This window comes from Accipiter gentilis, chromosome 3 (genome assembly GCF_929443795.1).
Source record: "Accipiter gentilis chromosome 3, bAccGen1.1, whole genome shotgun sequence".
NCBI lineage: Eukaryota > Metazoa > Chordata > Aves > Accipitriformes > Accipitridae > Astur > Astur gentilis.
In genome coordinates, this window is record NC_064882.1 from 46,562,444 (window position 1) to 46,590,093 (window position 27,650).

At 41.0% G+C, this 27,650-nt stretch overlaps 1 protein-coding gene across 3 annotated transcripts in view; it reads left to right on the plus strand.

Moving 5' to 3' along the window:
• The window catches only part of ATRN (attractin), a 154,215-nt gene that overhangs the window by 105,418 nt on the left and 21,147 nt on the right, over positions 1-27,650 (plus strand). For all 3 annotated transcript variants that reach the window (XR_007504779.1, XR_007504780.1, XM_049792702.1), the window contains exons 25-26: positions 5,089-5,150; positions 16,358-16,436. Coding sequence is in view for 1 of the 3 variants with exons in the window: in XM_049792702.1 (XP_049648659.1) it covers positions 5,089-5,150; positions 16,358-16,436 (141 nt within the window). In the remaining 2 variants the exon portion in view is untranslated. The remainder of the gene's footprint in view (positions 1-5,088; positions 5,151-16,357; positions 16,437-27,650) is intronic.

Consider the following 27,650-nt stretch of genomic DNA (forward strand, 5'->3'; position numbering starts at 1 on the left):
TTTCATTGAGCGTAAAGGGGCGATAGGCATATACCTCCGTGTTCCTGTATTTAGATGTCTTTATCTGTGTCGGAATCCCATAAATCTCATCCGCAGAGGTGCACAGATGCTTCTTTCCAAAAAGTTATCCTGGGAGCTAACATGGCGGAGACGATTTGAGAGCCACCTGCCTGAAAAGGGTCATCTTGCCCTGCTCCTCCCTTGGGTTGCTGCTGAGTTTGCCTCATCCCTCGGTGAGCAGGGTCAGCTCAAAAATACCAGCAAAAAGCCCTGCGTTCCTACTGTTGGCTCTCTGCTGGCTTAACGACTTGCCTTGGCTCATTAAAAGAAGTTCACAGAACACGTGCACCAGCAGCAGCGGCACGTGGCAGAGCCGAGACCAACTTTTAGGTGGAGGAGCTGGATTTTTTTATTTTTTTTTTAAGGTTTTTCCTGAAACCTCGCCACTGAGGCTCTTGGAGTTGGCTGGCTGCTCCTGTTGAGTAGAGAGCACCAAGAACAATATGTGTTTTTTTGCCACGTGCTTCGCTAAGAGCATGTTGTATTTGTGTTTAAAGGAGAACTGAAACGGGAAACGATGTTTCTCTGGAGCAGAAGAGCAGTCTCCCCCCCCATCACTATCACAGAGGGCAAAATGAATGTTTTGATGACTTTGGCGTTGCTCAGGAATACTTAAAAACCATTTGTTTTTCAGCTGGTCCTTTGACAGAAGTGCAGGCACTCAGCATTCAGGCCGCGGCATCCTGTTACTGTTGTCTGTATTCTCCAAGGTCAGGTTGAATCCTTGCCTCTAGCCGTATAAAAAAAATAAATAAAAAAGAGACACTGGAGGTGCTAAGGTGGCAGTAGAAGAAGACGTACGTAAATGTCATCTGCTGCTTGTTTGGCTGTTGGCTTCATCTCTTTGGAAGCCCTTGGAGCTTCTAGCCTTTGTCTTACATGGTGCTTTTTTGTTCGTTAACTTTGGTGCTGGAGCTGTATTTAAATAAGAAGCAAAGCAGCCTGAAATCTCTTAATTTCTGTGGGTTTCAGTGCTGTGTGGTCCCGTAGACTTTCAAAACACGAGTGCTGTAGTGTTCTCCCACCTGCTAGGTGAGGTTAATGGATCTAGCAGTAGGGACCTTTTGATTTCTTCTGAAATCACAGCAAGCACCAAACTCCAGTAGGCTTCTTCACGGTGCGCCGTCTCTGTTGTACTTCTCTGGTTTCATAAGTTAATTAGACTTATTTTTCTCCCTTTTACAATTCTATTCTAGGAGTGTGTCCTCTTCAAAATATCATTTCCAATTTCCCTTTTTTTCTCATCCCTAATATATGAAGTAGGGTTGGAAAGAAAAGGCAGCACTGATGGAAATTGAGTCACTTTATATAGTAGTGGAGAAAGGCAAAAATACGGCATGTAGTAATCCTGAATTGTTAGCAGGGAAAGAGAAGTTGTAGAAACGATGTCTTCTGTGTGTGTTTGTGTTTTCTCAAGCATTTAGATGCCCCAAATGTATCAAATTATGTTATGAAAATGCCATGCTTGAAATGTTCTTCAGTACATTAGCAGTTCTTCAGTTAACAAGTTTAGATTAGGAATACTAATATTACGTATAACATTAGAAATTATTTGGGTTTGGAGAGAGATTTGTCCCATCCCCATTGTGGCTAATAGTTTGGCTTCAGTATCTCCAAAATAACAGTGACTTCCAGCACAAATGGAAGGAGTTACGTTGTGGTGATTTATCTGTAAATCTGTTTATTACACGTAAGTGAGAGGAGTTACTAGATTTGTTTCTTGCTGTATTTAATGAAAAAAAAAAAATACTTCTGTAGAATTTCTTATTGGGTTGGTGATACTAATTTTTCTTAGTGGTATGTGAAATTCAAGTACTTTTTAATGAGTTCAAAGCACATGTAAATCAAAAGAATGGAGCCTTAATTAACTTTAGATATGATTGCATTTACAGGCTTAAGGTGAACTTGTTTCAAACTAAGAAGCTGACTGAGAGTCAGCTGGACCCATTTTTTGTACAAAATTACTCTCCTGAAATTATTCTCAAGTTTCTTTTCTCCTGAAGCACAAACTCAGGTACTAATGCAAACCAATTCCTGGTATGTAATCGTCCCAATTTGTTTGTCAAAATTTATATCAGTCACAGGCTGTAGTTTAACTCCAGAAGTATGTTGGGTTTGAAATACCAACTGTTACTGAAATGTCAATTGAGTTCAAATTGCTTTTCCTTTACTCGGAATATTTTGTGGCTAAGTACTTTGCCATTAACTTCTTTGAAATGTGTGTGTACTGATTTCACAACTGGTGCACTTTTGAGATGTTTCTGGCTGGTTAGAGGTAGCCATATTTTGTTCTTGGCTTCATATTTTATGCTAATCAAATGATAAAGAAAGTAAAGCTCTTAATTATACATTTTTATCAGTCCATATAGCTAGCTGTTTTTGTTTATCTGGAAAGCAGCCACATTTTTTGGATACTTCAAACGGTGTGGCATTAGGAAAAGCGTGATTGGTGTGCTTTTTCAGGTACCTTTTCAGATCAGATAAACACAAGCTTTATAATAATCTCTGGAATGAATGTAATTAATTTTCTGATCTGTTTTAATCCTAACTACTGAAGGATACTGCATTATTCATAAGAACATAATATAAAACATCTCTGAAGGACACGTATGTTGTGGAAGTGGCAGTTGATTTTGCAGCTGAGCTGAAGTTCTGCTCTGTACCTGACGGAGGCTCTCCCAGTCCCCAGCATGAGATACACGGGGGTTTCCTGCGGTTACACTGCTTCTTCCTTTGGTACAAAATTAGGTTTTGAGAATGGATAAATGAATCTTCTACTGTCATTTAAACTTAATTAAAAATCTATACTGCTAAGAAATTTGTGTCATATTTTTCCTATATCCAGAATGAACAGTCTGCTTTTAACAGCTATTTCTAACCAAACTTTCTGTGTAACTGAATTAATTAAGTCCTAGGAACAGATTATATTAGGGGAAATTAAGCTCTAAGTAAGCAAACCATTAACAATTATGATACTAAATTGCCTGTGACACAGATTGGTCAGGTTTAATAGCATAAAGTGTTTTCAGCTTGTGAGAAGTAAATTGCAGAAACCAACCTAGGTTTTTTTTTTAATCTGTGTATGAGGTACAGATCCCCAGTTGGTCTTTGCAAGAGAAGAACTCCACCAGGTAGGCAGAAGAACCACCACTGGTAAAGCATTTCTAGTGCTTTTGTGTGAAACAAACCCAATTTTCCTTCTCTGTTTTATTTGTTTCCTACACTTTTATTATCCAAAAATGAGAAGCCCTTCTCTGGTAACAGTTCAGAGATTAGTTTGCGGTCTCGTTAATCTTTTGTAGAATCTGTCCCTTTTCAAAATTAGCAGATAGTTGTTTCTTTTTCTACTTGGAGCGAGCTTTGGTTTCCATCACAGAAACTGGTCCTAATGATCGTCTGCAGAGGACTGGCCCCTTGGTGATTTCTTTGTGCTTTAAATTTTGGGGTTTTTGCAGAAGGATTTTTAAACGTAAGCTGTTGATACATAATAAGGTCTTTGCTTTCAAATGCATCTTTTATAGTTAGTCAGCATCATAGTTATTCTCAGTTCGTGTTTCTATATACTGGATGTATTACACGTTTGTATTTTGGGATGTGATATTTTAGTAAGAAAATTCTTTGCCTTGAAGAAATGCCAGAATAGTTATGCAAATATAAAACCACCCCAGTTGCCATGCACCGAGTTTTAAAATAAAAAGTGAAATCATACTCACTCTCTTTTTCTAATCAGAAACTTATTGGGAAGCAATTTATAAGGAAAAAATCAGCCAGAAACGGTGTGTTTTCTTGTCTTTTGTAGGCAGTAATACTGAGGTCGCAAGCATCTGGTCTGCAGGTTTTGAGTTAGCTTTCCAGCAAAAGAGAAGTTATGCACGGTAAAGGACTTCAACTTAAGAGCATTTCAACATATTTATAAGAAAATTATTTTGGCCAGCTTCTGTACCAAGTTACAATGGATATTTAAAGCAAATATGATAACAGAAGGTATTCTAGAGCAACAGAAATCCAAGCGATAACTCATTTTGCATATATTCATGATTTTTGGAATGCAACTATTGCTGGGAGGAGGCATTTGTGTTTATGCTAATGGTACCATAACACGCAGTTTATTAAGGGAAAAAACCCGACAGATGACACTTTAAGTGAATTTAATATCCATGGAAAGCTCTTGCAAGTGCAGATTGCAGTTGAGTTTTGAAATAAATTCAGTTACTTCATGAAAGAGTTAATATGCCGTTGTGGTGCTGAGATTGATAGTCAGAGGAAATAGGAGGTACCTGGAAAGAACTTCTGATCCCGAACATTGCCGAAGTTGCCTTGCTGTTGGCTTGCCTCCCCTCCGCTTTGTTATTTTTAACCAGGCTCCCTAATCTTTCCTTTTGCCTCTAACCACCTCCCAATTTCCTGTTCGCTTCTTCCCTCTGTTTTTTGTCCAAAACACTCGGTTGTTTTTCACTTTTCTTTGCAGTTTGAGTGGATTGCAGGAAAGCGAGTTCAGATGAATGCCATAGCTGTTTTTACAGTATCTATTATCTTCTGTGTTTCATGCCTTTTTGCTGCTCTTGGTGTAAGTTACTTATTCAAGGAGATTGTGATGTACAAATATTGCTTGAATAGGAGCATGCATTTTGAGCTTTTAAATGTGGTACTTTGGGTTGCTGTGTATGCAGTAATTAAAGATGCTCTATTTTTAGCTCTGTGAAACTTCTGTATTCTGACTTTTTGAACTAGCGTTTTCTCCAAGGTAGTTAATGTGCACTGAAGGCTATTCCTTGAATATTGTTGGGAGAGATGTTACCTGTTTAGATTCATTTTTCGGATATGTGATTTCAAAATAATGTGAAGTTAATAGTCTGTTTTCTTTTGCCTCAGAATATTTCAGTGCTTTTTCAAAACAGTGTTCAAAAATGTTAATTGACTGAAGTGAAGACGTATTTCATTGTAATTTGTTGATCCCAGCAGCAATGCATCTTAAACATGAATTTTCTTTTCAGTAAGTAATAGAAAGCATTTGCTTTTCTTTTGCAGATTGCATTCTCACAACACAGCAACTTTATGGACCTGGTACAGTTCTTTGTGACATTTTTCAGGTACTTTTCATTTAAGACACCTAAATGTTTCTTCTTTAGGAAAGATCTTTGGGGTGTGATTTTCAGTATAGTGTTTGGGTTTCTGTTGTTTGGGGTTTTTTTTTTTTAACTGAATGTCCTGCTTAACATCACAGCCTAAAAAATGGAAATCTCTGCTATGTTTGAAGTATTTAATTAGGACATATGTCAAGAAAATTGTCTGCCCATCTTAGCAAATCTGTCTTGTCCTGTGCATGAAGGGAAAGGGAGGCTGGGGGGTGGGGGAGGCTTTTTGAAATGGAGAAGTTACTTTTAAAATGGCATAGAAGACATCATCTGAGTTACTACATCACACAAATAATGTATGACTTAGAGAAATTGCAGATATTCACACGTAGTCAGACATGAATCATAAATTAAGGAAGTGATTTTGCAAAGAGTTAAGCATGGACTAATTTCAAACTCTTTAGGTGGCACCTTTTGGTTTTAAACTGAACTCTGAAAATCTGTCAAGTGAAATGCAAACATACGTTTCAACACAATTGGAGCCAAATAGCCTTCTGTCCTTCGTGAACTGCTTGGCAGAGTTCATTTCTTAGTGTGAAGTGAATTAATGATTCCCTAGGAGTTGGAAACAACAGAAGCAATTTCAATACTTGTTTATTCTTCCTTCCTCCAAAAAAGTCTAACCCTAACAAAGAGGTTAAATGTTTCCCAAAGCATAGCAGGCCATCTCTTTTAAGGTTTCAAAATCTAGTGCGTTACCCTCTATTTTAGGAACTGTTAGTATTCCACAAATATAAACCAATACTTGATCAATAAGGAGAACTCCCCCGGGAGGGCTATACATGGAGTAAACAGTACTCCAGATCTTACAACCTGTTTTAAAGTAGGCAATATTATGCCCACTTTAAAATGAGCAGTGGGAATAATATCTTGCTTTAGATTTCATGCTAAATTTAATTAAAGCAAGGAGCTCCAGATGGGTCCTTCAGACAAGTGGTTTATATCATTATTTATTATTTTTTTTTTTAGTACATAGCTTTTACAGAGTGGAGTGTGCTTTAACGCAATCCCAGGTAAAAAGCAGGCTTGAAGCACCACCTTGCTTCCATTGGTACGGAGTAAGTGTTTACTCCTGGATCAGACTTCAGCATTTGTTCTGCTGAATCCATCACAGTCAAGGTCTTCCATAAAAAATCTTTGTGGCAGGCTAATTACTTGTAAGGAGAATGAAGAGGGAAGCAGTTGGTTCCTTAGTTTTAATGGCATGAGATCAATCCTCGCTTTAAAAACTATCCATTAGTTCTTTACAGACCCAGACCCACCTGCGGACGAGAGTTCAAAACTCTTCAATGTGAGTGATTCCTCCAGTTCCATTCCTGGGAGAGAATCGCAGTTTGAAGCAGAAGATATGCGCATTATGTATCTCAGTGAGCACGTGTAGCCAAAAATACATGTCCAGAAGTTAGGCAGGTGGAAGATAGTCAACAGTGATTTTCCTTCCCTCCCTCCCTGCTATCGCATAGATCTCCTTGAGAAGTAATGCTGCAATATTATTTAACGTCCTAACGTGCCAGAGGAATAAGAACGTGCGTATTTGGGAGAAGACAGTTTATTGGTGTTTTCTAACTAAGCATTTATAATGCATTAAAAATTCTTCGATTCTTTAACTGTAACTACTGCTAAGTTCCTCTCCCAGTATATTTTACAGTCACTATAACTCACTAAATAACCAGTGTATTAGAACAGCACGATTCATCTCTTCTCTTTGTAGGGGAAGCTATTGAAACGCTTGCATTTTTAATGCTCGAGGGTGCATTTCATAATTACAGTTGAATCCAAGTTAGACCATAAATAAGTAATATCTGATAGCCCCCTGTGATGTTAATGAGATACAGTTGGCTGAAAATTTGCACACTAAGTAGAAGCAATGAAAATGCTTTCTGCAAAACCTAAAGGCAGTTGGTAAAACCACCTTTGAGATACAGGCCACCTCCGACTCGAAAACTGAGATACTTATCAATTCTTTGAGCGTAATGGACACAAAAAGAGACCTTGTTCTGGCAAATGGATGTTTAGAATGGCTTTCTGCTAGCACGTTCAAGGGTCTTGCTTCATTTTGCCATTCTGCAGGCAATTTTGGAAGTTTTTCTGTGCTGGTGACGTCGTGGCACGTTTCCATCTTCTAGAAGGCACCTTCTCCATTTCATTGTAACCCCATCCTCAACATGGGCTTCTGCCCTGCTGCTGGAAGAAACAGCTCTGCCTTGGGCTGCCCGGAGAACCTACAGGGAAACGGGCTTTAGATTTTCGGTTTCGCTGCTGACGTTGGTGATGATTTAGGTCAAGTCAGTCCCTCCAACGGGCACTGGAGTGCAAGCTGGGTTGCCAGACTCCAGCACTGCTGAATTTATGGGGTATCGCAGGCTGGACTGACTATTTGAGGCACACAATGTTCCAGAGAAGCCAGGAACCTGGCCGTGCATTTTAACAACATCAGGCAGCGCGGAGCGGTACGAGACGTGACTGCTGGATTTGATTTCCATTTCATTTAAGAGCTGGGCTACTGGGGGTCAGAGGGGGGTGCGCCTCACATTTCGAGGTGCTGTTAGACTTTCGGAGCTCCTTCTGGAGTCGGTGTTCAGCATGAAGTCAGGTGCGTGACTGTACGTTACCTTTATTTTATTTTGCAACGCGTTAACGTTTTATTTTAAGCTAAGAAAATGTCAGTGGGTAAAGGTTGGGTAGAACAGTGAAGTTACGGGATCATTAATATTGAATTATAATTGGAGCCATGGGAGAAATGATATTCTAACCGTTGTTAACCTTTGCAAAGCTAAATGAATTGCAAGCAAACTGCGGGGTTTTTTTTCTGTTTCCTCCTCTGCTTTTCATAACATAGCTCTTTAATTTACAGATCTTGCGGTTGTCTTTCAGCAGGTAGTTTGAGCTATTTTGACAGTATCTAGTAAACATCTTTATTAGCATCTGTGCTTCCTTGTCTTCCAAAAAATCCATGCATGCCACCACACCTATCTGTAATACGTATTTCTCACCAGTGTACTTTTGCATACAGATGACGTGAAAATATTTATTATTTTGAATATTTGCCCTTCTAAACTCATATTGCTCACCAATGATCCTTTTTCTCTCTTTTATTTTTTTTTTTTAAAAAGTGCACCTGTATTTCTTCTCTGCTTTATTGGCCAGTTCTGTAGAGATTTATAAGAGGCCTATTAAGAATGGTTCGAATGAAATAAGGATGTGTAAGAAACAGCAGAACAAGAGTTGAAAGCACGGCTTGTATTCAAACTGGCGACGCAGTTGGCTGTAAAACAGTCGAGGATCATGCTGGTAGCCCTGCAACTAGTCAGGAGGAGACCTCTTGCTCCAAAACTAGGAGGGTGGCAGCAAGGTCGCAGCACATCGCCGCTGCCGTTCCTTTTCCTAGTGCAGCAGCCCTAAGAAACTCAAAATGAGGAGAGGGAGGTATTGACCAACAGACTTGCCTAAAAGATCAGAAGCGTGAAGTGGACGAAACTGAAGCCAAATGGTCCTGCCAAGGATGCTGTTGAGCCTTACAGGGTATAAAAGACCTATAAACCAGGTTTGCTGTCTTTAGGAAAGACCAGGAGATGTGGTGAGGACCCGACAACCAGCATCCCTTGAGCTCTGTGTGGGGTGCAAGTGACGTTGGCCAAACCAGCTGGCCAAAACGTTTGGCATTTGTGGGTGTGAGAGTGTGAATGGGTATAATCCGTTTTTCTCTCAGGCTTTGTTAACTATAATCACCTTTAGCCTGGAGAAGGTTCCGGGAAAATCTTATTGTGGCCTTTGAATACTTAAAGGGGGCTTACAAGGAAGATGGAGACAGACCTTTTAGTAGGGCCTGTTGCAATAGGACAAGGGGTGATGGTTTTAAACTGAAAGAGGGTAGACTCAGACTAGATGTAAGGAAGAAATGTTTTACAATGAGGGTGGTGAGGCACTGGCGCAGGTTGCCCAGAGAGGTGGTCGATGCCCCATCCCGGGAATAATTCAAGGTCAGGCTGGACGGGGCTCTGAGCATCCTGATCGAGTTGAAGATGTCCCTGCTCACTGCAGAGGGGTCAGACTAGGTGACCTTTAAAGGTCCCTTCCAACCCAAACCATTCTATGATTCTACAGTTCTGGTCTAGGAGCTTTGTTACACTGATTTACCATAGACCTCTGATGTCTTCTACTGCACTTCTGTGACCTCACATGCACAGTTCACCCCATTTCTTGCCTGCTCTATGTCTCATCTTTCATATCTGCCCTTGAAACATCCTTCTAGGGGTGTTCAACACTGATTCTCTCTAGTCCCGTCATAGTCTTACAGTGATTGTTAGAGAAACGGGTGTATTTCACAAACAGAACAAAAGTTGCCGGTTTTGTGTTTTCATGGTGGCATATGCAACCTTATGTGCCTCTACAAAGGTCTGAATATCAGAGAGCGTAATTTTAGTTTGGTGCAAATAATTGGACTTGTTCCTCAGGAAGACTTTAGAGGGAGAGGTATTTGTCTGCATACAAGAGTCAGGCAGATGGTTTAATGTGCTGTATATTATATTTCCTGGCTGTCAGCATTTGCCCAGCGTTTTCAGTAGGTGGGACTGGCCTGTTGCAATAATTCAAATCTGGAGCTGTGCTGCAGATATTTTATTTATTCTTTTTTTGCTTATTAAATAATTTCTTACTGCAGTATAAATGGCAGTACTAACTATGTGCCTAAAATACAGTCTGAATTGCCTCCCTGCACCCCCCCTTTATTTTTTTGAGGAAAAGGAAGAGCTTGGGAATATCTTCACACTAGTTCTAACAAGATGAATTTTAACAGTATCAGCATCCATGACTTCCTTCTTCCCATGTTGTCCTCATCACTCCTTCCTTCTCCCTCCACAATGGTCACATGTGGACCAGAACAGTGAGGCCATTTGGTCTCTTCTCCATTAATTAGTCCCATCGTTATCTCTGCTCATCTGTGCTTTTGGCCTCTAAAGTCTCCTGTGACAACGTAGTGGTTTGGGGTGTGATATAAGCACTTGGGTTTTTAAACCTTTATTGAGTGGGATTTAATTTATAGCTTTGATACCTTAATTTAGGTTTCTGTGTGTGTTGTTGGAGTTCTTCTCCTAGTCCGTGGAGGTGATGGACACCAAAGAGCGGTTCAGTTGCCAGACGTAGGTGTCCGCTTTAGGGTCAGCCGTATAGCTCTCCGCGGATCGCCGACTGTAACTCATTTGGGTATTTCTCATGAGTTGACCTGACAAGATGACCGGGTTAGTGCAGAGACTACAGAAGAGGAGAACTGGCAGTGGAAGGAGTCTACTGGGCCAACGCCATGCTTGGTCCCTGGGCCCGCTCACAGCTACAGCCTGCTCGGATGTCCCTGCCTTCGGAGTAGCTTGTTCTCCTGCCTGAAAATAGTATGAGGGAAAAACCTTCAAATTACAGGTCAAAATAATGCTGATTTCCATTCCAGTTTCATCACGTGCCCCATGATTTTGCTGTGTTTACTTAAAGCTCCATCTTCTAGACCTGCAAGACAACTTCTTCCCTTTATTTGATGTTACGCCTTTTGTGATAGCACAGAAGGACTTGCAAATCTGAACCCTAAAAAGCAAAACAAAATAAAAAAACCCAACCAAACACACACATTAATACCTGCTTTCCCAAAAGACCTCAGACCTCTAGCTAGACTGATCTTGTGTTTATGGAAGCTGCCACCGTTTTACAGGGTGTCAGATTGGTCGTGCTAGCCAGTAAGTAGATTTTTAAAACAGACACAAAAGAAAAATAGTACCAACTGCCGCAAACACGATGGGTTGTGGCTCGTTAAACCTCAGTGCCGTCTTCAGCGGAAAGATAAGGTCATTAATCTGTACATCAGATCTGTTGGTTTGCTGTTGGCTGCAGATAGCTGTTTGGCAAAGGCCAACTGTGCAAACCCAGTGCACTGCTTCAGCGTTATGTACTTGTTCCAATTATTTTGAGGTTTAATGCATCGAGTACTTAAAAATGTGTCCTATAACTCTCCAGCATATTAAAATGTACTTTTAAATAGCACTTAAATAGCTTCCAATTCATCAAAATAATTTGGGATGCGTTTCTAGTAATCATTGCAGTGCTTTCTGAAATTATTAAGTGACCTATATATGTTAAAGCATATTAGTATTGAAGCTGCTGTATATTTTGGCATTTAAAACTGCCATTTTTTACTAGCAATTCTGATGTTGATAAACATTGTAGGAGAGTTTAATAATTGGGCCCTAATACGCCAGATGGATTTTCTTCTCTCCTTGTGAGAATGCATCATATCAAAGTGCTGATGAAGTTTTCCAGCCATTTAAAAATGAAAGTACTTGCTTGAAGAGTTTTAAGGATACCTCGAGCGGAGAGGATATCCTTTCTGCTATGAAAAGGAGCTTAGAGTACAGAATAAAACCAGATGAGGTGTTTTAAGTTCAGATTTTTGTGTCAGGGTGGGAATACCCCGTGTTATAAAGAGCACCGAAGGCTTACGAGCTAACTATTAATGCACGTGTTAAGGCCAGCTGAGGGGAGATTACTTACAACCATGTTGCTCATTTATTGTACTTAGATAAGCTAGTAAATAATTAAGAATTACTTAATTAAGCTATTTATCAAATAGAATATTGTCCATAAAATGTAAATGTAACTTCTCCCAGTATTGCAAGACTTATGCTGCATAAGTATAAACTTTTATAACTTGTATAGACCAACGAAAGCTGCGTTTGGTAGAACCTGACCCCGGTGAGGCGTCGTGTTCAAATTTCCCTGGGGTGAAAAACTCTCCGGGGGTGTTAGAAGTCTCCAGGTGGCTCTTTTTCCTTCCTGTCTGAGTTTTCTGGTTTCCTTTTTTTTTTTTTTTTCAAACTGGACTCATCATTGGCCTTAGGAAAATGGAATTCCAGCAGCTGATCGTTGAGGTACAGCTACTGGATGTGCTGCTTCGCCTGTACGTGACATTCGCGAGACTGCGCTGGGATGTTACAAGCCCAAGAACTTTTCTGTCCCCTCTACCTTCTTTTCAGAGAGCTGGATGAGGAAAAAACGATACAAAAGCCTTGTTTGAGGTGGGGGGAGATGTAGAGGGGTGAGTTGAATGAACAATGTGGATTTTGGGGATGAAGGAGGCTCTTGGTGGGCTATTATTTTTGGAGGAGAAAGAAACAGAAAGAGAAGGTAAAGCAAGTCCTGCAGCGAAGGCTTATTTTTAAAGCCATTTGGAAACGGGTGGATATTCATAGTTGGCAGAAAGATCGCTGAGGCTGTTCGGGAGAAAGCAGGGCAGAGCGTGGCATTTGACCAGGACTCTGCTAACCATAGACATTTACTCCAAATCGTTTTCCAACACGGCTCTCGTTCCACGCAGCTGTTTCTTTCCACTGCTTCCATATTTACACAGTTGCTTTCCAAGAGAAGGTATGGGGGAAAAAAAACCCAACAAGCTTCTTTAAAGCTACTGATGTGAGGATAGGTCTTTTTAACTTATTTCAGGATGGTTTAGGCTGAGTAAACCCAGCAGATAGATCTTGACTTCACTCTACCCCCAGGGCTCTTCCAGCAGGTGATGGACTGCAGCCCAGCAAGCAAGCGCTGCCTTTTATTCCTCCCCGAGTGCTGCCAAGGGGAGGTAGTGCAAGGGGGAAAATATATTTCCTTAGTGATTTTATAGCTTTTGTGGGTATTTGCTGCCTCCTTGTGACGGTACAAAGATGTGTGGTGCTGTTCCCCTGAAATACAGGGTACTGCGGTGAGTGTTTTAGAAGGAGTTTTTATTAGTCCTTAATTGTTAATTCCTCTCTGTGCTTTCTTCGGAAAGTCTTGGCTGTGGTGCCAGAAGCGAGGCAGGCAAGAGAAACCCCTGAAAGACTCTGGCACATACAGTCTTGTGCAATGTTGCATTTTGGAAAGGGGATTTAATATAAGGATCGAGGTGAACCACTCTAGCTTTCTTCTCCAAGGGAGTAAATGAATACGTAGTGAGATGCTGTGTTCAAATCAGCCAAAAATAAAGGGTCCATCCCTGGCGTTTACAACTTGCTGAGGTCATGTTTTTCCTAAAAAGGAGCCATCCTCATAGGAGTTCAGCATGTTTTGACGTGTATCTTCAGTTCGGTGTGTGTATGTTTCTGGTGCTGTCTGTTAAGACACGTGAATTAAGGCTCACCTACAGAAAGGTGGAGATCTCATTCACTTTGCTGGTCGTGCATGGCACAAAACAGCTTCATCTGTATGCCTGACCTCTCGAGAAACACCTCCTGAAGGTAAATTTCTCTAAAATGGGTCTTTATAACACAGAGGTGCTGGAGATTGAAGAAGCATCTGACCTTTTTCCTCTGTCCTTCGGACGTCCGTCTCCTTTCCCCCGATGAAGGGGTATCGAGGAGGTAGACTCGGACAAGCCGTGGCGGTAGGCATTGCCCCTACGCTGCATCAAAAATGCTTTATCCTGAGATGAGGCTTCTCGCTGGAGTCACGACGTGGACGCGATCGCCTGGCAGGCGTTGCGCTTTGGCAGCCTGTCCTTGGGACTCCTGCAGATGTTTTGAATATTGTTGTTTTCATGGTTGAATTATATGTGGAGCCAGGAACAGTTTTCCCCGCTGCCTTGAAGGTTTTGTTTTATTTCCACCCTCCATTTGTACATTGATGTTAAAATGTTACTGAAAACAAAGCAGACCAAAGATTTAGCTCATGGTCTTAGCTGTGCTGGTTTTGCGTGAATACATTTTGGATTTTTTTTCTCTTCAGGGAGCGCTGTCCTCCTTGGGTCTCAGAGATAAAGCAAACGTTGCACCTTAGAAAGACTTTAGGTTTCTTTGAGGAAAAGGGAGCTTAAAGAAGAAAAAAAAGCTTACCAAAGCCATTGAGTAAGTGTGGCGGCATTCATGCCGTGGGGAGCTAACAGGAGTCCCAAGATAAATGTGGGCACTCGAAAATTTTGCTAGTCCATCATTCACATGCGCTTGTTCAGGTGTGGCAAAAGTGAAAATCCATCTAGTCCAAACGTGACCTTGTCCAGGAGAGAAATACTGTTCCCAGGTGGTACGAACCGTCTGCTATTGCGCATAATACAGTGGCAGAGAGCTTCGGGAAAGAAAGGGAAAGCTGAAGGTATGAAATCCTTAATCATCAATAATGCATGTTAGCTTCTTTACCAAAATAGCAATTGAAGATTTAATGTATACGCTTTACTAGTTAATGGGGGCACATTGTTTTTTTACTGCAAAAGTCAGTAATAAAGCAGTACCTCTCAAAAAGGAAAATGAAATAGCCGTTAAAAGGGCTTGTCTAAACTGTTTGTGTTTGCAGAAAAATGGCCAGGCTTTTACAGTGAAATGATGTCAGATTTTAGCATTTAGAGAAAATGTGGGGGAAGTGATTTGGAATACATAGCTCTTAAAATGAAAAAGGCCAAACAAATCTCTCCAGGATCCTGCTTAAATTTATAAAAAAATAGGCACCGTAGGAGTCTTTAAAAGCTGTGCAGACGGTCTAATGCTGAAGTCACACAAGTGCCAATTTTTTCATATCATATACTATATGATAGTAAAACATATTTCTGTACATATCTAAGCTTGAAAAATATAATCGCATTGCCTAATGGCTGCTCCTTGAGTGTTTGGTGCTTGATCACATGCAGTTTTCGTAATATATAGGCTATGGATAGTGATATGTAATCAGGAAGAGGCTCTCCTCCTTCTGCATCTCGGGGAATGGTTCCTGCTGTCTGTCCTTTTCTTAATGATAAATATTTCCACGTCTTTGCGTTACTCTCTGCTAAAGAATTTGCCGCTGTAAAGTAGGATTCCCAGTTGCTGAAGTAGTGCTTGAAGGACAAAATCTGCGGCCCCTCACAGCTCGTATAAGGCAAACGGCGCGGCATTTACGGAGAGAGGGAAGAGCAGGGAACCGGTGGGGTGAGATGAGATGCCGTCCATCAGCATAAGCTGGGTTTTTTCGGTTGGCAGCGCAACAGTGGCTTCATGTCCAAGTAGAAGAGGTCGGCGTCAGCGTCGTGGACGTTTGTATGAGTAGGGTGGGAGAGCACGGTGGAAACCACAGCATTGTTTGGAAATAAGAAATTTGGACACACAAAGGATTGATTTTTTGGAAGCGGGGCTGGATTTGGTTTCGAAGGCAGGGAGTATTGAGCGGTCAGTCTTTCTCCCACCGTAGTCTTTCCTGCGTGGCTGTGGGTCTCCACTGGGAGCCCCAGAACGGCGAGAACCGAGCCGTGCCCAGAGGCAGGGAGAGGGGCACGCCGGTTCCCCCTTCAACAGAAATCCCTGTTCAAGCATACAGAGCACAGCGGTCGGCGTAAATAGTGCACTTCAGGAAATAAGTCATCCATTCTGGTTAATCTTCCTTTAAGTGCTCACTTAAAATATATGCTAGAGCATGGGGAAGGAGGTTTGGAAACATTTTCTCTTCCCCATCAGCGCGGTGCTTGATAAGAGAGGCTTTCACTGGGGTTCAGATGTACAAACGGAAAAATTTTAATCTTAGAAAGCTTGCTTGCCTTGAAGTTGCTCATTTAAGTATTCAGTGCGATAAGATCGTAACTGTCAATTAAAGTCGGCTTTTATTATTATTATTGTTATTGTAACTACTTTTTGTTAAATCTGCTTCTTTGCATTTTCCCTGGCAGCTGATAAATGTATTCATCCTTTTCTCCTCTTTACATTTAAGGAAAGCAATATAGATTTGAGGAAATCAAGAAATGCCTATAGTTCTGCAACAGCCAGTTAAAAAGGATCCAACTACTATATGCTTAATCAATTTTCTCTGCTTTTTTCAAGGCTTTTCTTTTTTGGGTTATCCTCTCACTTGAAGTATTGCCAAAGATAGTCAATACTAGCTTTTCCAATTTGATTAAATCTGTTGGCCTTATTGTTCCGATTTCCTGGTGAAAATTGGTGGATGTCGTGTAAGGAGGTCAAATAGGTAACTTTGGAACAAGTTTTCTGTGAAAATAGATGTACATCATTCCTCACCAGGTGTCATGAGCACTGAACTGTGGAAAACACTTTGCACTGCTGTATTATCTTCAGTCAGAGTACCTCTAAGTATTATATGACCATTTAGTCTCGTTTTTTTGATTTGCTAGAGTTTTTCAGCTGCCGTTATGTTACGAACAAGGACAATAAACTATTTTTATTTTTTTTCCTTTACAGTTGTTTCCTGTCTTTGCTCCTGGTGGCAGCTGTGGTTTGGAAGATTAAACAAAGTTGCTGGGCATCGCGACGAAGAGAGGTTGAAATGACAAAATTGAATGCTATCTCTTAAATGACTTTTTTTATAGTTGTTCTCTCTTGTATTTATTCACATATGCATAGCATTAACCTTCAGTTAAGGATAAGCTCCACTAATCTATAAATGCTTCTGTTTGGGGATTTATAATAGTGTACTTTCGATTACAGTTTCAGTGACAAATGATGCTATTTTAGTATCCTGATGCTGCAGTTTCTGTGAAGCACAAAAAAATAGGGGTGAATGTCCTGCGTTCCCAGAACTCGGTTTCTAGAAGCGTAAATACAAACTGCAAATTAGGAGATTCTTTACATCTGTTTTAAAAGAGGAAGTTTCTGTGCTGAACCTCTGAACCACATTAGCTCCCACGTTAATCTGTTAAAAACCAGGCTAATACCCATTTTCAAATTAAAAGCTTATCTAAATGTTTTGGGGTGGTTGGGTTTGGGTTTGGTGGGTTTTTTTCCCTCTGGAACACAGTAGTATAAGAGAAGGGTGGGAGAAGCCACCCACGATTTGGAAAGCTGTAGTGTGCTACTTAAAAAGGCAACTTCTAGTGCCAGAGCTTTCTCCTCTTCACGTAGTCATGGACCATACCAGCGTCCCAACCTTTTCTTGTTTGCAGCAGGTAAAAAAAAATGTGTGCTTCATACTCCCCAAACTATAGTTCCTCCTTGTTTATTATACCTGATGCATTTGGTGATATTTTTTTTTTACCACCCTTTTTTCTTGCTTCTCAACTGAAGCTAATTTCATCTTATACCCAAAGCACGCAGGGTGATCGAGGTAGGATGGCCAATGCGCTGCCCCTCAATAACATAAAAAATAACCTTATTTCTCATTTTTAAGCACAAATGCAGAAATGTATAGTAGAGCCGTGTAGAGAAGCAAGTCCTGTGTGCTGCAAGGCAGACAACCACGTGTTCCTGCGGTTTTCTTGCTGTAGAAAGCACTAAAACTGTGGAAAGCAGAGCCCTGTACAATGTACAAATATAGCAGAGGTTAAGCTGGCCTGCACCTGGGATTATTTTTAGGAGCTTTGTCTCGTGCAAGTTGTTTACTTGTATGCAAAATGAAGGAAGCCAGACATTATTCAAGTGAATTTCTGTATGTAAGTGTCTATATGTCATCACCGGAGACCAGATATCTTTTCCGAAGGAGTGAGGTGTGTTTCGCCCCTCTTTTGGATTTTAGGGTGAAATCTGCCCATTCCCATAGATTTTCCTCCCAGCTGTCCTGCTGAGATGAAGCTCTCGGCAGTTGCAGGCACCCGGCCGTGTAACTGTTCTATTCAAGGGTATTTTATTCATATGTAGTAGTTGATCAAGAGTATTCTGGGGATTAATTTTTACAGCGCTGAAATTCTGTGCAAGTGCCCATTTCTTGCATATCTTTGGAATATCTGTATCTGGTTATACTCCAGTGCAGTAGTGGGAATAGTATAAATTTATTTAATCTGAAGGATCTCCTTTCTAATAATAAAGCAGGATGATGTCTGATAACTCTTTTCCTCTTCTTCCTCTTTCTGCTTCAGATGTTTTTACTCTTACTAGTGAACTCAATCAAATGCGTAATATACTTAGTGGTTTTCAAACAGATAACCCTTAATCTTTGAAATAATTTAAGTCTTTGAGGTTTTTCCATATTCTCTAAAGGTAGATAAATTTTGACTAGGGCAGCTGGTTTTTTTCCTTCTCATTTTCTTGGCAAGAAAGTAAGCTGGAGTCAGCGTAACGTTCCCTGTTGGCTCCTGGGGTTAAATGTTATCTAGGAATGTATGAGGAATATACACTGAGCAGTAAATACTGTGCTTTGGAGCTCAGTTAAAATATTTTAGCAGTGGCCTAAATGAAAAACGTCTCTATAAATTAAGTTACTTTCAGTCTGACGCATGTTATAAGGAAAAAAGCTGGAGTACTAGCAACATACTGACGTGTTTTAGTCTCAACTCAGTTTACACGTGTGGCTATTTGACAGGCAGTTCATCAGCGTGTTTTTTTCCTGGTAGATTCCTGTCTTTTGCTGTTACTTGTTTTCCTCCTCCTTTGCATATAGTGACTCTATCTTGTAGTTCATAGATCTCTGCTATTCTTCTTTTGTTAGAAATACTTGTAAAACTCGAGGAAACTCTTTTAAATATTTGCCGTGCCATTATTAGATACACTGATAAAGACAGTCTGCAGAAACAAAAGGCTGCACAAAAGTTCTTTGACTTTTTGATATTATCTAAGATGATTTTATAGCTTGCGGGATTTTTTTTTTATTTGGACTCTCAATAAATCCTATCAAGGCTCCCTTTAAACATTAGTAGTTAAAATAATGATTGATACAATACTGCAAGTTTTAAGTGTACTCAAGTTTCTCCATCTGTTGTTCTGAAGCTGGCTTTGAAGCGTGTGACTTCTAGATTTGCCATTCTTCTTTTGGAAGCGGCTGTTCTCTTTGGTTTTCTCCATTACCCTTACAGGAGTCTTGGATAACAGAGTTTGCAGGCTGGACTGGGAAAAACAGATTTTGTTTTATCGCTCCCCCCCTCTATAAATGCTGAGACAGTTGCTGGAGACCACCTCCCCCCACCGTATTACACCTTAGAGGCAGGACAGAAGGAAAGGTGATTAAGCAGCAGTGGCAGGACACCCGATTAAGGCAGCGTATTGTAAGCTTTAAGTTAATGTACGCTGCAGCCTTGGAGGAAGATACTCCTCTGGTTTGGGCTATATTTTTGGAAGGAGTCAAGTTACAGTCACCTGTCTCCCGTGGGTTGTGCTGTAGTAATTCTGCGCTTGTTCTCTAATCTCAGCCCAAAAGTAAGTAAAACATAATGCAATCTGCAGGTAATTCCCAGCTATCAATCACTTCTGCTTCCAATATAAGCATTGCAAGTGCCTAACTTCTTATCGCAGTGCAGAGTGAAAAGTAGATAGCTGAAGCTTAATCTGAGATACGTATAGGACAGAAAAGGGAGCGCGTTGAAAGGTCTAGTAGTCAAAATTATGCAGACAGTATTGCTTGGAAAATGTGCTGGGAGAAGTTGTACAGCTGTGCTTGGCGTATCACGTTAATGGAACAGAGCAGCAGCATTTGGTTGAAACTAAATTTGCATTACTCCTTACTAAGAAAGCACTGTACTACAAATCCAGAATCTACATCAGGATCTTGTAAAATATGTAAGATTCTCCTGATTTTTATTTTTTTTTCATTTCTCTAGCTACTCCTTTCTGACCAGCTGCTTGCACATGTCAGTCCTGATGTTCCTCAGCCTTCTGGCTAAAGGGCCTTTTGGGTGTGCAAACACGGCGTAGCAAATGTATAATTGTAGGAAAATGAGTCTGGAGCACTGAGCAAAAGTTCAGGACTTGCGGAGTATAAAACTTGACCTGAAGTAAAAGTGGGAACAATTTGTGTCATATCAGGCATGGAGGAGATGGGGTTGTAAATTGTGTGTTTATTCCCTCTCCAGTGAGCACCAAGTTTAAGTATCTTCAGACATCTTAAAGAGGGAAAATGGAAATAAAAAGGCAGCTTTTATAGGAGGCTTAGGATGAGGTGAATGACATTAGGAAATAGGCATAGGAAACCTTTCTGTCTTCTCTCTAGAAAATGACACGTTAAATGTATCAAGGTGGTAATAGAGAATAATGCACAAAATACGAGAGTGGCATTAGAAATTTAATATGCTCATCTGCTGTCGTGAATTTTCTGTCCAATTTTTTTTATTTTAGCATCCAAATCCTATTCTCTTCATCTTCAGTCTGCTTCATCTTCTACACTTTGAGCGAGAAATAGCTCCTCTTAACATTTCCAGCAAATGGAGCGTGGATAGTGATTTGGCCGACCCAGTGTAACTGTCTGCATGAGGGTCAGCTGGATCACTCTCCGTGCCACGTCGGGATGTGTTCAGAGCATCAACACCAAGCACGTACAGACATAACTAAATTTGGGTGTCTAGAGCTCAACTGCAGCCTTAACATACATAAAATTGTCTATGTTTTGCCTCCTTTTTTGCCAAGACTATCCAGGACTGAACGTTTTTACTCTTGTGCACTGCCCAACTTATTCAGGATGGGGTTTTTGTATTGATTTACTGCAGGGATTATCCTTCTCCTCCCTGACCTCATTGCTGAAACCCTTTTTTCTCCCAAGTGTATTCAAAGTGTAGCAGGGCTTCTTTTTTTCACTGGCATCCTCTGCTGTAACATCCGTGAAGACTGAATACCATTTAGGCAGGTGGATTTCTGGGTTCATTTTTACAGCAAAGACTTTCCAAGGGATGCGAGCAGTGTATTATTTATTGCCCTGCCTTCGTTTTCTTCCCCTTCCTGCTCTCACTTGTTAGTATTTCATTCATCTCATATCTTCTCTCTCAGACTGTGATTTAGGGCATCCTTTGTCAAAGAACAGGATTCAAGATTGGAATATTTTCAAATTGTAACTGTAAATCAGGGTCTTCATCGCTGTCTAGAGTCTCCAGTGGTGGTTCGGAAGGATCTGGTATCAGCCTTATGCGGGAACATTAAAAGGTCAGGCTACAAATGTCCCTAGATTTGAGCAGTCCCAGGTGCATTGGAGGGCTTGTAAGAAATGAGATGTGCTGGTGCCGAAATTTGCTGCTGTATTCTCCAAGCTCCCAGCAGTCGTTTGACATGTAGACCTTCTTGTTCGATAGCACCAACAGCGCTATTCGGTGTCTGTCAGCTGCGAAAAAAATATGAACTTGTTGGTGTAGTTTGTAGAGGAAACATGAATTGGAGGAGCGAGAAATCGTGGCAAGCAGATAACTTCTGAGGAGGTCTGGATTCCATGGTTAGCATACTCAGTTGTCTCATTACAGTGTGAAACATAAGCCTGTGTATGTCTTTTTTTAAACAGATAAGGTGGGTTTACTTCCCAGAATACCTATTCCCTGGACAGTAGACTGAAATGATGGTGGCTGTAGTGATTTAATAACCGTACATAAATTCCCAGTTTCTGCATTTATAAGGAGAGTAATAAAATAAGAGCATAGTGTTAGTATTATGTGTAGCCGGTTATTGGAGTACTGTGTCCACTCATCTCAGCAATGTCTTGGGTGTTACAGATGGTACAGAACAACACTGTAAGATTAATTTGTTATCTGGAAGATAAGCGAGAGACTAAAGCGTCACAAATTACTCATTTTATCCAAGGAAGAACATATTGAGATTTGATGATGTGAGTCAGTGTCTGTGAAAAGGAATCATAGAAGATTCATGATGGGATGAGGGTCTTCTAAATGATCAGCCAAAGGCATAACACCCAGTGTCTGCAGCTGGGGGTAAAAAAAGTCAAAAGCTGTTTTGTTTTTCTTCTCTTTTTAATGGCAAGAGTAGCAATGCCAACTATTTTTTTTTTTTTTTTTTTTTTTTTTTGGAAGCTTGGCTCTCAGAATTTGAATGCTTTTGGAATGATCTTTTCTAGGTCAATCACACAGTGCAATTTGGTAGCTCGTACTATGCAAGAGGTCAGATCAAATAATCGTAACTTTCCGCTATCCCTAAATTTAAAATCTATGAATGGGAACCAACTCATAGTGCCTGCAGGCTTTTTCCAAAATACAGACGCTGCCTGCTCTCTACAGTGATCTGTGTGGCTTTGGTCACCAACTGAAGGAAATTGTAGCAGAAATAAGAGATGCCCTGAAAAGGAAAAATATCCCAAAATATTAATGTTGACAAGAGATTCCAGCTTAGGGGGAAATCGATGGTCCGTTTTTGTTTGAACATGCTGCTGTCACTTCTGTGCCTAATTGAGCTCATCTCTGGTTGAACTTGCGGATGGATAGTTACAGCTGACCATTCGTAGCTTTAATATGTCCATGCAGGACACCTTCCTACCAGGTTGGCCATCACATCTGCAGTGTTGGCATCCAGCTGAGCTTTTCTCACCTAGTCTTTAGTGGTGTTCCCGCTAGAAAATTAAGTGGGTTTTAGTATAGCCAGAAGAACCCAACAGTTGGCCAGCGTTTGCGATGATGAAGCTAGACTATCAAGTGTAGCTCTAGGAGAGGTCAGCCTCGTTTAAAAAAAAAACCCACAAGTGCGTGTATATTGAAGCTGTTGTCATTTCAGACTCCTAGGTCTCTCTGATGATAGGAATCAGTGGCACAGGTATCTAATTTAGCTATTTGGAAAAATCAGGGGGAAAAGCAGTGTTGTGTAATTATGCTAGAAGAGCTCTAGTCAATCAAAGGTGCACTCTGCTATTGTGTAATTATCTGGTATTGGTATGTATTTTGGTCTGCATGGACTATGTGCTTCTGGTCTTTTAAAAAATGATACCTTGTTCTTATTAAAGGTCAGGTTTTCTGTGCCCCCCTACTGGGCATGATTATGATGAATAACTTACTTATCTTAATCAGCCCTGAATTAAATATCTTCTGTCATTTCAGCGTGAGGGAGCTTCCCAGCAGCTTTGCTTTCTGGTTTGTTATAGTTTTGAAGTGTGGAAATGCCTGTTGAGAAACATTTGAACATTAATTCTTTTCTCCTCTCTCTTTCAACATAGCCTGCAAAGTCAGTTACAAAACTAATTAGCTAACATTAATATGTGCACTGCTCTAGGGGCTTAAAAACTTAATTTTCAGTGATGATGGAAGCGTCAGAGAAAATTGTTTGTTTGTTGACTTACATGGTAGTTAATGTAATTGTAGCTAAATGCTTTAAATCACTTATTTCTGAGACAATGTGGCTCATCTTCGTGCAATATTTATAGCTTGTACGTTCATTTCTTGGCTGATGCCCCTCTTTATTTTGTAGGGAACTCCATTGTCTTGTCCCCTTTCCCCCAAGGTCACCGAGTAACTATAACGTAAAGCAAAGGTTCCCACACCAGGATGTATACGTTACTTCCGAGTAATGCACGGTGATGCCTGAGCACCCGTCAGCGCTGGCTGTGCGGGTGCGCAGCTCCGTCTAGCTGCCGTTGCCACCACCGCGGGGAAGGACCCCTTCTCCAAAGGCCCTTGGGAACCCCGGGAGGGTGATGTCCCCTTCCCATGCTGGCTGTGAGCAGTCTGAGAGCTGCGGTTTTGGCAGATGTCGTTACAGGAGAGCTCTGGAACGAGTTCTCCGGACAAGGTTTTCTAAGTTAGTAGTGCCTGGAAATAGGTAGTTGATAGTTTACGTGCATACACAAATATGTATTCGGGCACAAATGGGATGAGCCACCTTCTCAATTCGAATGAAGCTCTTGCAGCAATTTAGGATGTGCAGGAATAAGCTCGAAATGCCACTCTACCAGTGCAACCACTCTACCCAGTATGTTCTGGAAGGGCAGGAGGTCCTCTGACTTCGACAAAATTGCTGTGACTTTGGTTAGCAAGCGGCCAAGTCCGAGCTAGTGAGTCTTGCTGGGAGAATTTTGTTACCCTTTGCTCAGCACATGCAGCGGGACCTTTAGGTATTTGATTGGGTTGTGTGTTCTAGACGTTGTGCAGAGCCTTGGAGGGAACGTGTAAGAGGACTGACAGACTTGAATAACTTTGCAGAATTAATGCTATTTAAAAGACAGGTCAGGAAGGAGGAGACAACTTTGTTCTGTTTGTTTAGCTTCGGTTCAGGGGGATGAACAGCAACTGGAGTTGCTGAATCCACATCGGAGACGAACATCTTTATGCTCTGCATGGTAGAGCTCCATGTTTTGGCTTGATACAGGAAAACCCCAAATATTTTGTTCTGCCCCCAAATCTTTGTTTTTTTCTAAAAGTCTTTAACAACAAGGGTACAGATTGGTTTGTTTTCTTATCTTCTTTGTCTTTCTTCTCTTTCCGTGACACTGGAGCTGTTACTCTCATAGGACGCTGTTGTTTGTGAGGTCTCTGGCTTTTGGCCCACTGGACCAGTTTATCTTAGCAATACAGACAGGGTGGTGGTTCAAAACACACAGCTGATTTCAGAGTCTCCTGGTTTTTCAAGTTGGCTATGGACAGCATGGAGAACGCAGCTGGTGATTTTGCTTGTTCATAACAGAGTGAAGCTTGATTTTTATTTTTTTTTCCATGGTGGCAGAGAAATACAGCCGCAGAGACCCAGTTCAGCAGGAGGTTGATCATAGTCTTCGCTTTGGAGCACCGTCTCAAATTCACTGCAGCCTCGAAGGTTGTAATATGAATCCTCAAAGGATAACCTTTAATCGTACTTGTCTCATCAAATAAAGGAATGTGGAGCTTGCTCTGTTGAAATATCTTCAGGAAAAGTTCCTCTAAAGCTGAAATGTTACCTTCTGAGGATGACCAGAGTAGCTGTACTTCTAAAAACAACAACCTATGGGTCCAGAAAGATCTGCATTTCAGAAATACTTTGAGGGATTAGTTCTACAAATTTCCTGGAAAAATAACCCATTGAGAAGAATATTGCTCTTTTCTGACTCCCCTTGTCAAAGTTTACCTCCTTGGACCATAGATTGGTGTAAAGGTACCAGACATTCCTGCAGATTCCCTGCCTGAATACGTCCAATCTGCTGGAAATAACTTTGCTCCCTTTCTTGTGGGCTCCTGCTTGCTTTGCTTTTACTCTACCTTAAAATGAAAGCTCATCTGTGCCCGTTGTTCCCTTAGCACACCCATGGTTTTTGACTTTCTACTTTTTTCCTTCTCATCTCTTGTTGAAAACTGCGGTGAAATACTCATGTAAAAACTTGAGTTCATTGCAAATTCTAGATAGCTGCTTTGCTTAGCTTTTTTTTAAAGCCCTTCTTTATAAGGAGCAAATAAAATCCAAAACGCGTGGCTTTCTTCTGGAAAAATCAGCATCCTTTCATGGCTGAAAATATCAGAGCCCCATCCCGAAAGCCCCGTGCTCATAAAGAGACTCTGCAGGGGGCAATTGCTGAGATGGATGGTAGCAGGATGGTTATACAGAGACTGGTGACTGCTTTATTATCGTGAATAAAATGTTCAGCCTTTTCTTGTCAGAAAACACAGCATAGGTTATATTAGTCAATTAACCTGGTAACCCGAATAGCTGTTTTTCTTTTGCGTGAGAGCCTGGGCTACTGCATGAAAAGGTTTTCCTCAGTTCCTCCGGCGGTTTTTCTCCCATCGGTAACACACTATTCATTTTGGATTATTCATTACTCAACGTGTATGAATTTCAAGGATCACTGGGATGAAACGCTGCATTTCTGCACCGTTCGCTCCTGGATCTGCACCTCTAGTCCTGGGCACTAGGAGATGAGCAACCTCGGTGGTCTTGTTCTCTTCCACTGTAGACTGTTGAGTTTATTTATTTTCAGGTTCTCTTAGCGTCTGGTTGACACCAAAACTTTCAGGCGTTGTTTCAACACTTCCTGTTCTGCAGTTGTTTCAACTTCTTGAATGGAGTTTTTCTACCAATAGAGGGGAACCCCCCCCAAAAAAAAAATCAATGCAAATGAAAGTTGTGCAGGTTCTCACAGCTTGCTGTTACTTAAATATTAAAGGCCAGTGGTGTGTTCCAATACACGCTTTTTGATGTGTTTTTATTGTAAGCCTGTCAAACATTTTGCCTTTAAAATCCTCTTCAGACCTAAGTGATTTAAAATATTCCCAGGTTGTCCTATTATAATTGTGTGATCTAGAAACCAAAGGTTTGCTTGAAAGAGTATTGAGGTTCATTATTTTAAATCTCACAAAGCCAATCATTAGCAATGAGGGTAAGCCTCGTTCTGGGGTATCTTGATGTTAACTGCTGCTGATTTCTAATGACATGCTCAACATCTTGGCTAGGGAAATGCCACAATTTCTCCCTTACAACATAATAAAATCTTTTAATTAAAATTTTGACACACCAAACAAATATCGAAGGATATATATGTGCACAGATTAAACAGGCACGGTGCATGCCCTGGGGAAAAGAGTGACATTCTGGTTACAGAACAATTATTTCTCAAATTGATTCTTAATTTTGGGGGGGGGGGGGGGGGGGGATTTGCAACATGACTTGTGCTACCCCAGAAACTGATGTTAGGAAAAGGACGTTCTCCCTTAGGCATTTGCTGCTTTGGTGGCAGGTTGGACCTTTGGTTTTACCTGGTTGGGCCACTGTTACGCTGAGAGTCAGCTGGCTTTGGGACAACCCTGAAGGCAATGGCTTTTCTTGGCCAGTTCAGAAAACGAAGACAATAACGCTGCTGTCAGCATTCCTTTTCCCACCGCTCATGTTGTAGCACATCTCTGCCTTTGCAGCGCTGCTTGGGGTTTTATTTCTTGAAGCTACTATTGACTTCAATAGGAGTCATGTTGCCAAATTGCATATTTTCTTTAGTAAACTAAACTTCCTTCAAAGAGCTAATAGCTTTTAGTTCGTAAGTCTCTTGGACGTCTTCATCAGGACAGCTTGTTCTTTGATTTTATAGCCATTAAACAAAGCGCTTTATGATAGCTGAAGGGGACAATTGCAGGAACAACAACCCAGCAATCTGTTTCACACTTGCTTTAGTCTGCAATCTGCTGGTGTGCTTTAAATATTCGAAAACTCCTCGCATTCTTTCACCCGAGTGTGAGTTAGACACAAGTTTGCTTGCAAATGCTTAGTACAGCTCTGTTGGTATGAATTCATTGGGGCTTTTTGCTTTGTGACTATCTACAATCTGCTTGAAAATGCTTCCCCCCCACCCTTTCAGAGAGTAAGCAAAACTTTACCACTTGCCTTTTACAGCAGTGAAATTTTACATTATTTTTATTAAACTGAGAGCCATAGAGGCTTATGGACCCCCCCAAGCTTGGTTGCATCGATCCCATCGTCGCCTTCCTGCTTCCTTGCCTGAACCCCAAGCTCACAGAGACAATCTTCCAGTTTTCTACACACACACAAAAAAAAACCCCAAACTGAAAGATAACTTGGCAAAGAAAAGACCAGAGAAGGTTTATGAGTTCAAGAAAATGCTGATGTAATTAGCGTTGTCCAAACGAGTTGCAGGCTGGATAGCAGCATCTTCGTTTTGCCTGTGTGCTGTGTCCTCCTCTGCTCTGCTAGATGGGGGTTATTTGGGGCACGCTGCATTTTGTGCTGTTTTCTTTAGCACTTTTTGAGTGCTGTAAATGATCAGTTAGGGCTTGGAGTGGCAAATTGCCCAAACTGAATGGGGAAATGTGGGTGGTGATGGTGGGAAGTATAGAGGGCATTTAGTAGCGGCTCAATCTTACGTAAAATAAGAGTGTAACTAGTATTGCTGCAGCTAAGTAATAATGCTAAATGCGTAAAGCTGCATACAACAAGTGGG